This window comes from Ostrea edulis, chromosome 2 (assembly GCF_947568905.1).
Source record: "Ostrea edulis chromosome 2, xbOstEdul1.1, whole genome shotgun sequence".
In the NCBI taxonomy this organism is placed as follows: Eukaryota; Metazoa; Mollusca; class Bivalvia; order Ostreida; family Ostreidae; genus Ostrea; species Ostrea edulis.
Window position 1 is genome coordinate 54,795,394 of NC_079165.1, and position 13,468 is coordinate 54,808,861.

The window sequence follows — 13,468 nt, forward strand, 5'->3', positions numbered from 1 at the left end:
TCAAATTTGCTTAACGAGAATAGTAAACAATACCGACAATATATTTGCTAAACGTATGTGTAAGTATTGTTTTGCGTTAACAACCTTTTTTGAAAAAATACAAACAGAAATTTCGTAATAAGTGTGGATCCTTTACGGCAATGGAAACCCATTTTTAAAAATCGCAAGTTTAAAATGAAAAAAAGATATTCGTTATAAAAGATGATTTTTACGTTCATTTTTAATTCAAGGGGAATAGGAATTTACTTCCTTATATCCATAAATTCGCTATATCCGTGTTCGTTATAAATGCAGATTTTTATATAGAATATATAAAGAATTTGACGGGGAAATCGTTTTCACTTCGCTATATCTGTAATTTCGCTATATTCGAGTTTTACTGTAGATGCTATACATGTACTAAAGTATATCAAAACTGGCTAGGATTGTTTCAGTTGTTCAAGAGAAAAGGCTGAAAATAATATTCAAAAGTTTACCACCAATGCACAACGCAAGACAATGAATGAAAACAGAGCAGCAAGTCCATCTGAGTGACTCAGTGACCTAAAAAGAGTTATAAAAAAACCTGAATGCTGAATGTCCTATCCTAAGACTTTTTTCAGCTCTTAGTGGAAACATTGGCCATGAGAAAGAATAAAGAATCTTAATTGATCAATGGATACCTAAAGTTACAATCTGATGTTACAATCCTATTGTGATAGGGTCTTACTATGTGCTTTCTGATACTAGAATGTTCATATCAAATTCACCTTTTAAAAACAGATCCCCTAATGTACTCGACAAATTGCAAATCCATTCTTTTAGTTTTGTCTCTTATGCTTAAAATATTTGGAGGCAATACTAGTTTTTGTATACGATTTATGTTGGGGTTGTTAAGCTTTGGAAAATTTCTAGGCTTTTCAAAGCTAAATTACCCCAAAATAAATTGTATACAAAACTACTATTGCCTTTAATTGTTTTAAGCATGTGAGACAAAACTAAAAGAAGAAAATTTCTATGATCCATATCATAATTACCAATAATAACAAAACTTGTCATACAAACTCGCTCAATGACACATATAAATAACACACATACTTATAGCTACATACATCTGACACTTCCATTTCAGAACAACACTGATCTTTTCATTCCTGATAATCTTCCATTATATAATCCACTTTTTCTGGAACTCGCTTACACCCAGTTACAGAGTACACTTCCAGATCAGCTGGATGATAATTTAGTTCTTCGGAGATTTTTCGAACTGCATCCTCAGAAATATCCTGTCGTTTGTAGTAATTCTTGGCTACCAGAAAGTCTTTGATGCACTGTCTTATGTGCTTTCTTTCCATGGGGAGAAATGGGACATAAGCTGTGATCAGATGCTTGATAATCAGGTCACTATGATACATGCCACCTGTAAAAATCAAGTAGACAATTCTATTCTAAGTTCCTGTTTAGGTCCACCCAGAGTAAAACTTTAAATCCTTAACACTGATCTTGTACACCACCATAGCTAAACAGCAGTATATATACATGTCTACATACATTCAGACTGATTGAAAAGTTGGCCATCGAGTCAACCGTTTCCTTAACAGATTCAATTAAAATTGAAAATGAATATAGGGAAACTATAGATCATTTGGATTGGTAACTAAAAGTTCAATTACTTGAGCAAGTCACAAATTTAAAATTCATATACAGTAAAACAACTTTTATTTGCATGCACTAAAATCAGGAAATAAAGTTCTTGGAAATAGAAGTTGGTTTATAGTATCACTAAGCCTTTTATCATTTCTGAGCAAAGGTAATTCACAGCGCATAATGTTATTTCAAGAATGATTCAGTATTTTAATATCAATACAGTCTGCATGGGATCCCCTAACAATTCAAAATATACTAAATAGAAATACAAACTAGAGGCCCATAGGCCTTATTGGTCACCTTAGTATTTGTTAAAAGCATCACTAGTGGAGAGGGCTATGAAATCTTTGATAATTTTCCTGTTCTGCATATCTAAGATAAATTTTAATATTCAGCAGCAGTATTTAACAAAATATGTTCTTAAAACACAAATGCCCCTAAAGTGCCCATACTGATGAAAGACTTTACATACATTTTATATCAACACTATATGACTATTTTGGACCCACCCTAGAGTCAGAATCCTGCAATTGCAAATTCACAATTTTGGTACCTTACTTTCTGCTTGTCCTAAAATTTAATCCTTGCATTTAGTTTTTATATAGTATAGGCAAAATTAAAGATGAAATCTTTCAAATGATAAAGACTATGACCATTTCGACCTGGGATCATGGAATTTACAAGTTTGGTTTAGGATTAGCTACCTGTTCCTTCCAAATATCCATTTGGTTTCAATTTAGTATCAATAGCATTAAAGATTTTATTGAAATGTTTTACACATAAACACTATATGCACCCTGAGTCAGAACCCCTACCCCGGGGATCATGAAATTTACAATTTTGGTAGAAGCCTTCCTATTCTACATTACTATGCAATAGTTTTTCTACAATTGTAGAGAAGATTTTTGAAAATTGGTTAATTTTTGGCAGTTTTTACTCCACCCTTATGGCCCTAGGGTGCAGAAGTCCTGAAAATTACTATCTATATCCCATTTGTCCTAAAGATGCTCAAAACAAATCTGAAAAGAATTGGAATGGTAGTTATCAAAAAGTTAAAATGTTCAATTGTACATGTAAATGCACACATTTAATCATTATGACCATTTTGGCCTCAACCTGGTACCAAAATCTTTACCCCTGGGATCATGAAATATACATGTTTGATAAAGGGCTACCTGCTCCTTTGCAATATTCATGTAGATTCAATTTAGTATCAATAGCATTAAAGAAGATGTTATTTAAATGTTTTACAAGTAAATACTATGAATATGCCAAGTTTGGCTCCAATCCAAAACCTCTGCCCTGGGGACCATGAAATTTACAATTTTGGTACAGGACCTCTTGCTTTACACAACTATGCATTGAGTTAAATCTCCTTATATATGGGAAATTGTAGAGAAGAAAATTTTAGAAAATTAGTAAATTTATGACAGATTTTGACCTGGCCCTGGGGGCGCAAGAGTCCTGAAATTTACAATGTATGTCCTCCTTGTACCAAAGGTGCTTCACATCAAATTTGAAAATAATTGGAAAGGTAGTTATCACGAAGTTGAAAATGTTCAAATGTTAATGCATGATGAATGATGACAGACAAAAACCAATAGCAATAGGTCACTTGAGTGCCTCAGATGACCCATCGTCGGATACCCACGGCTGATCTCGTCTTCTACTAGACGAGATCAGCCGTGGTAATCCGACGATGCAGATGACCGAAACATTTCAAACCAAAGTAAATCACAGAATAGGCCTATGAGCCATAACACTCACTACAGCTACCTATTTTCCAATGTAAAACACTTAATCATAATTATGCCCCGGCTCTCTTGTAATCTCACTTTCAACCCCAGGAGTAAAGATCATGGTCTGAACAAATTTGAATTTACCTAAAATTTTAAAAATTGTACCATTATGGTACAAGAAATATACATGAAATATGAGAGATCTATCACTCACCATTCAAAAGTTACAAACAAGGTTCAATTTTCAGACACACAGGACAAAAACAGTGTGCCTCCTACCCCCAGAGTCTTCAGTCATAATAAAAACTTGAATCTGCAGAGCTTAGGAACATTTGCATTTTGAAATCAAGTGTGGTTCTGCTAATCTTAATTCTATCTTTTATTTATAATATTTTAAACTAAGTTTGATATTATAGTAAAAAGTAATGAAATTATATCATCAATCTGACATATTTTACCCTTGTGGTTTTTGAGGAAAAGATTTTTTAAAGAAATTTTATATTTGACCTTTGTAAAAATTAAAATCCTTTTGTGACTTTGCCAACCCCCCAGGCATTATGGTGTGCACAAACTTGAGTTTACCCTTCTTGAAGGTGCTTGCATATTAATTTGTGGTTTTTGAGATTTTCAAAACACCCCCATTTATTTTAACTACTGTTTAATTATGTTTCCTTGGAATGGGGAGTGGTCCTTCATTTCAAAACTTAAATCCTCTTCATATGCATGTAAGGATGCTTTGAAGCAAGTTCCATTGAAAGTGGCCTTCAGTTCACAAGAAGTTGAAAATATGAAAAGTTTACAATGATGACAAAAACTGACTGACAAATTTTGTTCAGGAAAGCTCACTTAAGCCTTTAGCTCAGGTGAGCTAAAAACTAATGTTTTACTAAGGAAAACAAAACAAACCAATGAATTCAATCAACACTTGCTTGTTTTGGTATTGATGGTAGCTTTACTGATGATTCGTTCCATTTCATTTAGACCGATATCTTCTCTGAGTGATTCCGATTGCCACTTGGTTAGGGTATGTTTTGTTATTTCTTCCCCTGCTGTGTTACTGAAAAGTATAATATTATGTTCATGGTGAAATTGAGATAAAGGTTTCTACAGTGTCTTTAGTATTACAGTGTCTACAGCATGGAACAGATGTTTAGTTTATCTGTGACCTCGATGAAGTGTTCTTGATGCAGGGTTATGAGAGACTTATCTTTGAACCAGTTATGAACTCCTAATACCTCTGCATTATATAGTTATAACACTAATAGAGACCATAATATTGGCCAAATGACCATGTTTCTGGTTCATGACACACTGTCTGGTCATATGGAGTATTTGTACCCTCTAATGACCTTCTAATGTCTCCACATTACAGAATTATGGACTAGAACAAATATATCAAACATTTCTAATACATGTAGAAACTTTGGCCTTGACTTTGTCCGATTACTCACTCACTTCCTACTCATTTTTATCAATTGGGGCAAGTTGGTGAAAAATTGGGGCAAGTTGGTGAAAAATTGGGGCAAGTTGGTGAAAAATTGGGACAAGCTGGTGAAAAATTGGGGCGAATTAGTAATGGGTAAGTTGGCAGTAGGGTGTGTTGCTGGCATTCATCTGATCAGAAGCAGTCTAATGTGCCAAGTATCAATTTGAATGTTTTCTATTACAAAGTTATGTTCCAAACAAATCTTTCTATCTTTTTTGCCAGTGATCTTAGCCTGTAATTTTAGACCCTATTTGCTACATTGTCAGTATATACACAATCTCCTGCTAAGTATAAGCTTCTAGTTGTGGTGCAAATGGATATAGTTATCTTTTTTTTTTTTTTACCAGTGACCCTGAAATGGTTTTTATTTAAGATCCACAAAAAACACTTCTTGCATGGAATAATTCTTGCATGAAATAATTTACCAGAAACGCTGAATGGTTTGCATGGAAAGCTGGCTGAACAGTTTACACAGAATGATGAACAGTTTTTTTGCACGGAATGATAAATGGTGTAATGCACTGAATAGGAACACTTTGGGGGGTGTAGTGGCACAGTTCGTGTAATGCACTGAATAGGAACACTTTGGGGGGTGTAGTGGCATAGTTCGTGTAATGCACTGAATAGGAACACTTTGGGGGGTGTAGTGGCACAGTTCGTGTAATGCACTGAATAGGAACACTTTGGGGGGTGTAGTGGCACAGTTCAAGGTCTGTACCACTGCAATTATGTCACTTTTTACAGCTCTTTTCAAATACCTTACCTTTAATTCATGTCCTAAAAACTGAAAATCTAAATCTATTTGTGTAACTAGCTTTTGATGAATGCCACCACTTTAAAGTATTGACTATATAGAAGCAAATTGGGAAATCTGAAATAGCAGTGAATTGAAGTGAAGTATCCCTTGACAGAATAGAATTATATATGCAAGCATCCATGAAATGGGATGGGATTACGAAGGCAACTTGGCTGCAAGAGGACGTGCAAACAAAGAGCAAAGATTAGATTGTGTCCATTAATGGTCTAGTAAACCGAGAAAAATAAAACTGAAAACAGAAATGCCGCTGTGTGTATTTTGGTAAATCCCCTTCTATCTTGACATGCAAAGAAAGTGGTGCCAAAATATCATATAAGAACCGAAAGACCTACTCAAAACCATATTATTTGTGAAAATGCCGAACTGGCATCTATTTGTGCTCAGATCTGGATATGTGTGCAATCAACACAATTCACGAAATTTGAATATGTTAAAGTTATGATCAAATAGCATAGAATAAATATCATTAATTTTGTGATTTGCTTACCATGATTTACATGAAATTTAAAAGATTTGACTACCGGTACATGTATTCCAGAATTTCCTTCATTTTTCATGGTATTTTTTCTTTTGTGTGTAACCAGGGTGCAATATTCTTTTACTTACAAACCATTTAATGTGTTCTCTATTTGTAATATCTATGTACATATGATATTTGGAAATAAAAGAATAGGATATGAATTCAGATTTTCAATTTCAGAAAAGTGATCAGCAAAATACAATTTTTGCAATACAGGAAGACCATCGAGAAGCTGTTCATCATATATCAACCAAATCGTATTTTTGTGACAAATTCATGAAATACTTAGGAAAATTGATACTTATGAAAATTGATGAAACCACGGGATGTAACAAGAAATATTGGATAAGAGACTAATAGTTCATAATACTAATAAATTCAAAGTCTCCAGGCAGTGGTACCTTAGAAACAGAAACATGGCATTTCTGTAGTCAACACCAGCAAGTTGCTCATAATAATCTAAGTACGGCTTTAGGGTGTCGATAATTCCAGGTGGCATCTTATCAATTTCATCAAAAATAAACAAGGACTGGGCACACTCTTTAACACTGTTCTCCACCAGTTCCCTCAGTTTATCCTAAAAATAGAATTCAATGCAAACCTAATACATGTCATACATGTATGGAGCGTCAAATTAACATAAACTCAAATAATTGAAGATATCTTCAATTATTTGAAGATATCATCAATTCATTTGATGCGTGCAACAATTGAATTAAAAATCTCTTTAAATAATTAATGATATCTTCAATTCTGAATTATTGCGTGCATTAATTGAATTGATGATAGCATTAATTCTTCAGCTGAATTGATGTGCGCTTTAATTGAATTCTTCAAATGAATTGATGATATCAACAATTGAATTGATGCGCGCTACAATTCAATTGAAGAGAGCAATAATTGATATAATGCACGCATTAAATCAATTGATGAGAGCAATAATTGAATTGATGCGCACATTAATTCAATTATTGCTCTCTTCAATTGAATTAATGATATCTTTAATTCATGTGAAGAGGGCAATAATTCTTTTAGAGAGAGCAACTATATAATTAAAGATATCTTCAATTCAACATATCCACAATTGAATTAATGATATCTTTAATTGAATTGTTGCTCTCTTTAAAAGAATTGATGCGCGCATTAATTCCTTATACAAAAGCATTGTAAATGATTTAAAGATATCTTCAATTGAATTAAAGAGATCATCAAATTATTTATACCGAGCTCTAAATTAATTATTGCGAGCAATATTTCTACTAAATTGATGCTCTCATCAAATGAATTGAAGAGAGCAATAATTGAATTAATGCGTGTATCAAATCTATTAATGCTCTCATTAATTGAATGAATGCACGCATCAATTGAATTGAAGAGAGCAATAATTGAATTAATGTGCGCATTAAATCAATTATTGCTCTCATTAATTCAATTGATGCGCGCATTAATTAATTCATTTGATGAGAGCAATAATTGAATTGAAGCGCGCGTTAATTCATTTGATGAGAGCAATAATTGATTTAATGCGCACATTAATTCAATTAAAGAGAGCAATAATTGAATTGATGATATCTTCAAATAATTGAAGATATCTTCAATTATTTGAGTTTATGTTAATTTGGCACTCCATATACATGTACCTAATTTCTTGATTTTTCAATTTGAATTTTTTCAATGAATATAAATCAACATTTTACATATATTATAATCCACATTCTCCTGCATACGCATAGACAAATCATTTCTTAAGGTGGTTGCATAAGGAAGCATACAGTACAAAATTTACTTCTATTAAAATACTCTGATGATACGTGTATCTGTATGAAAGGACAATTTTAACAAGCATTCTGAAAGTATATTGCATAAGCAATACATGTCCCCTACTGGCAACCCCATTAATTGACAACTGTGCTTGATATTCGAGGAAATGTACATTTGATGTTGTTTGACTATGAACTTTGACCCGATATATTGGTACCAGGTCACCATGTTCACCAGTGTCAAATTAATCTAATGTTTTGTTGTCCATACAGTTGACGCATGAAGCTTTTATAAGGGATGAAATAGTAGTCTTTACACAAAGTACGTGGGGAAATATTAAAATAATCATGCAAATGGGACACAAAAACACCCTCATAAAACATTCATATTTGTATGTTAAATACTTATAAAGGACTTCAAAATACTATTTACTATGAACTGTTTGAAGGCCGATTTCTAATACCCGTGACTGCAGTAAATTGAGAACTACCGATGCATGATGCATCAGACCTAGCTCACCGACTTCACAAACAGATTTGATATATATTTTCAGCGATACATTCCTTTTGTGATTATTAAATGAGTTTAAAATGTCATTAGACAAATCAATGAAGTATTTTTTGTGTGTACAAAATCAGCGATTGAGAATCATCAACTGCCTCTATTCAAACGTCCAATTTTTAACCCATTTCGATGAATGAAAAACGTAAAATATAAAAATCAATTTCTTTAAAACTTAAAACATTACAAATTTGACTTGATCTATAGTTTGCCACTCTGAAAAATTACACTGCAAGTTTCAAATGAATCCACTCAAGTATAATGGAAAATAGTCTGGAAAACCAATATGGGACAGACTGACAGTCAGACAAAGGGACAGATGGAGAAGAAAGCTGTAGTCTCCTTCAGTTTTACAAACCGGTAGGGGACTATAATAAGAAGGAAATTCCATTTACACAATGCAAATTTTGCTAATACATACTCCGTAGCATTGTTTTTTTTCCATTCCATAAAAAGATAAAACTTGATGAACTATATACAGTATACACTATTAAAACCTTTCCCAGTTTTCCAGTCAGTAACAATTACCTTATACAGAGGAACCATGTCTTTATGTGGATATTCCTTGGTTGCTGATATCAAATGGACATATTTGCTCCTCATGCCATTCCTATAAATGCTCTCCGCTATGATCTTGCTCACATAATTCTTCCCCGTACCAGTCCCTCCATGAAAGGACAAAGCAAGGGCTCTTGATGGTTCCTTTGTCATGTGTGATTTTAGGTATTTGATGACGACGTTCGACACTAGATGTTGTCCATACAATCTACGTTGAAGGTCTTCACGGAGAACTGAAATTTTTTGCTGGGTAATAAATTCAAACAGAATATTTTATGAAAGCTAAACACCTTAGAATAATTTACAGAAAATGAAAGGCATCACACAAAATATGGATTACAGAAAATGCAGAACAGAAACCACACCAATAGAAAGAAAACCAATTGTGATAAAAGTAAATTGATCAAACAAAAATTTTTCATTTATTTATTGTTTATACAATATTCTGCTATTCCAGAAATGTGACTGTTGTTCCATTTTTTACAACTATATTTACTCCTAAAATTCACAAAGACATGCCAAGACTATAATTAGTGCCATCAGATACCCCACAGAAAAAATCTCTGAATTCATTGATTTACATCTCCATCAGCATGTAGGGGATAATTACCATCAAACCTGAAGGACACAACAGAATACCTAAATAAATCAAGTAACAACAGGACTGCCAGACCATACCCACTCTGTGACAATGGATGTTACTTCACTTTACACTAACATTAGGGTATTGAGGCGTGTAGAGAGGTTTGGATTATGGGGTCATTCAATATCCTTCAACTGAATCACTCATTCAGCTTCTTGAAAATGTCCTCAAGTTTAACAAATTCATGTTCAAAGTTGAACACTACCTGCAAACCAGTGGCACAGCTGTGGGAACTAAAATGACACCGTGCATCTTATGCCAACATCTGAATGGGGAGACTGGAATGTCACCTCTTATATCATTCTACAGTTACACCTCTTAGTTGCCTATGTTTCATAGATGACATTGAGATGAAGTGAGCTGACGGTCGCGATAACCTCCACGACTTTATCACGATTGTGAACTCTTTCCACTATTCCTTCTTGTTCACTGTGGTAATTTCTACCTCCACAGTTCACAATTGATGAGATGTCATGGCATGACCAACAGTCCCTACTTTAGTACAAAGAAAAACCTCATAATGACAGGGTTCCACCCTCAAAAAGCTCTATAATATTCTGAGAAAACATCAGCCAACTCTGTATGTCAATAAATAAATGGTTGATGTTTTCAGAAAACACCCTATGGCATCCTTCAGATGCTCCAGAAACCTGAAGGACATGTAATTAATTAATACTTCAGTTAAATTACATCCCCTGCACATAGTATCATTGACAATATTCTCATGATCTTTGGTGATTAGGTCTTCCAACAGTCTGCTGGAATCCCCATGGGCATGAATTGTGCTCCTTTGTTAGCTGACCTGTTTTTGTATTCCTATGAAGCAGAATTTATTCAAAAACTTCTACAAGATAAGAAAAAATCGCTTTCTGTGGCCTTCAATTCAATATTTAAATATATCGACAACGTATTTATATCTATTAACAATAATAATTTTCATTCATATGTCGATTCGATATATCCCAGTGAACTCAAAATAAAAGATACCACAAAGTCGTCCACTTCTGCTTCATACTTAGATATTTTATTGAAAGTCACTGTAGATATTAACTGCAAACTAACAACACAACTTTATGACAAACGGGATGATTTCAGCTTCTCCATCCTCAACTTCCCACATTTAGCAATATTCCATTATCACCTGCATATGGTGTTTATATCTCTAAATTGATTCGATATGCAAGAGCTTGTTCTGCTCATGGTCAGTTTTTAAATCGAAGCAGGCTACAGACAAACAAGTTGATGGTGCAGGGGTTCCAACAGTCTCATTTAAGGTATTCCATGTATAATGAAAGGATAATGAACAATTTTGAAGGATTTAGATCAACATAAAACTTTATTGTTAAATAATGATGGAAGTGAAGCGGATGAAATTCACATGACTGGTAAATGATTAGAAGCTGACCTTTTTGCACTTAAGACTTTTTGGAAGAGTTGTCTGCCCTTTGTAAAAATAAGAAAAATCTAATTTTCTAAAAATGTGTGTGGTCAATGATTAATTTTATTTCATATTTTCATAAAAAGAAAGTGTATGTAACTTTCTACCAAGAGATTAGTATGAATATATAATTTGTTTTTAAAATATTGTAATAAAAGATGCTTTTCCCATATACTTCAATGTTAAATTCTAGGTGAAATATATCAAGCAGTAAACAAAATTTAGAAAATTCCTACCGTGGGTTATTTTTATTTGATGAACCCTTCAAAATGATACCATGATTACAAATATTCCACCATCCATTTATTAGATATGAAATATGGTCATTACACATTGAATACCTTAAAGTCAGCATTTCGCAAATTCTATGGTCGTTATAACGATCTAGTTTGCCAATACTACCTATCATTGGGTCAAATGCTGTCTGACATGTTTCATACTGATTGTTAGGTCGTTCTTAGCACACTGATTTTGACTACGGATGACTCCGTTTACCTGATCAAGATATAGGGCTCATGGCGGGTGTGACCAGTCGACAGGGGATGCTTGCACCTTCTAGGCACCTGATCTCACTTCTGGTATATCCAAGGGTCCGTGTTTGCCCAACTTTCTGTTTTCTGTTCCTTATAAGATTGATCACTGTTTGTTATCTTCACCTTTTATCAATACAAGATTTTCATCCCTTAAGTGTATTGATATGATACCATCATTACCACATGCAGGGGGTGTAATTTAAACTAGTGATGGGAATCGGTGAGAATTTTATAATCGATGATTGGTTTACTGTAACTAACTAATTATTGATTATAATCGGACATAGTCTAGTGAAATTCTATAATAAAGTCATTTATTTACTGAGAAAGTGTAAATTATAGATATTTTCTTTGTTTGTATTGGTAGTTTCTATTGCTGAGAGAGTGTAAATGAATATTTTCTGTGTGTATTTAATTGTTATTCTTTTACTATCTTAATATCCTTTAATTACATATATAAAAGTTAATACGAATTTTAGAATAGTTTACGTGCCAAAAACGGATATCGTTTGCTTCGACTATATCCCTGTACATCAAAGTTTCATGTCATTAACTTACAGTAATCTGGCATAATTTAAATTCAGCAAAGAAAATAAGGAAAGAAGAATATTTTATTTAAAAGGCAAAAACAAATCATATCTTTTGTCAGCAATTGAAAACATGATACGCACGTGCAGAGTAACAGTGGCATTTGAAAGCGGTTTTATCCACGTAATTCACACATGGCTTTGCTTGTATCAAGATTCTCTTTGATGAATGATCCTTCATTTATATGTCTGAAAAAGTATGTCTATCTGACCATGTAAACATGCTTTATACCCTGAGTATAGATACACATAGCTATGCCTCTCGACTTCTCTAAAGAGAATAGGATAATAAATTAGCTTTCATGTGCGCCGCCATTATGATAAATTAGGTTAATAGATAGGTCACGGCAGGAATATTCTTCAAAACCTACAGTCGTTGAGAAAACAAAATCTAAAATCCGATTAATTGGAATAAAATTTTCATAATCGAGCACTTAGAATTTGCCAACAATCGACTGATTTTCGATCATAATCGTCGATGATTGGAACATCACTAACTTAATTAAACAATGTATTAATTAAGGTACCAAGGCATGTCAGCATCTTTTATCAGAACGACTTCAACGGTGATTTTAAAGAGAATTCATATTCTTATTTCTTTCCCCCCACAATCCAGAATACAAGTCCCTACATGGTAGTGACCTTATCGTTTTTACACCAAAATCAAAATTATGTGAAGTATCAGAGGCCTGTGAAGTGTATTCAAGCTCAGTGTTACACAAACACACACTTTTAAACACAACCGTTACTATATCCCCTTTTGTTATGAATTGTGAAGGGTAATAACCTGTAGTATTCAGATTAATCCAGTTTGATGTACAGCATTCATGAAAATGGCATTTAATTGGCGTAAAAACCGTATAGATCCCGGCAACCACCGCAGTTCCAATGGCCCCAATGGCTGAAATTGGTTCAATTCCAGATATCATACTAAATAACCCGCAAAACACAATGAATTTTACAACATCCATGATGGGGAAAAAACCCAACAAGTTGAACAACAAAAAACTACCAAACCGAAAGTAGAAGTGTAAGTAAAAAAAAACTAATATTGTCAGTAATATTAATTCCGGATTGGATTTCTGTGTCTAATATAAATATTAGCGTACTTTTCGTACTTGACTAGCATTTTATCAAATGATGTGAAATATCAAATTGGTGCAGCACCAAACATAGCGAACATATTGGTTTATTCCGCA

The 13,468-nt window shown here is 33.5% G+C and overlaps 1 protein-coding gene across 3 annotated transcripts in view; it reads right to left on the reverse strand.

Moving 5' to 3' along the window:
* LOC125678249 (torsin-1A-like) overlaps positions 1 to 13,293 on the reverse strand; it is a 19,602-nt gene extending 6,309 nt beyond the window's left edge. Inside the window, exons 1-5 of one of the 3 annotated variants that reach the window (XM_048916537.2) lie at positions 13,057 to 13,293; positions 9,039 to 9,301; positions 6,590 to 6,765; positions 4,295 to 4,422; positions 1 to 1,399 (exon numbers count right to left, since the gene is read on the reverse strand). The exon at positions 1 to 1,399 is cut by the window's left edge and continues 6,309 nt beyond it. In XM_048916537.2, the coding sequence (XP_048772494.1) occupies positions 1,128 to 1,399; positions 4,295 to 4,422; positions 6,590 to 6,765; positions 9,039 to 9,301; positions 13,057 to 13,240 (1,023 nt within the window). In that variant the 5' untranslated portion in view covers positions 13,241 to 13,293 and the 3' untranslated portion in view covers positions 1 to 1,127. Of the gene's footprint in view, positions 1,400 to 4,294; positions 4,423 to 6,589; positions 6,766 to 9,038; positions 9,315 to 11,644; positions 13,013 to 13,056 lie in introns of those variants that run through there. The other 2 variants (XM_048916539.2, XM_048916538.2) reach the window with 2 other exon arrangements.
* Positions 13,294 to 13,468: the final 175 nt, after the last annotated feature.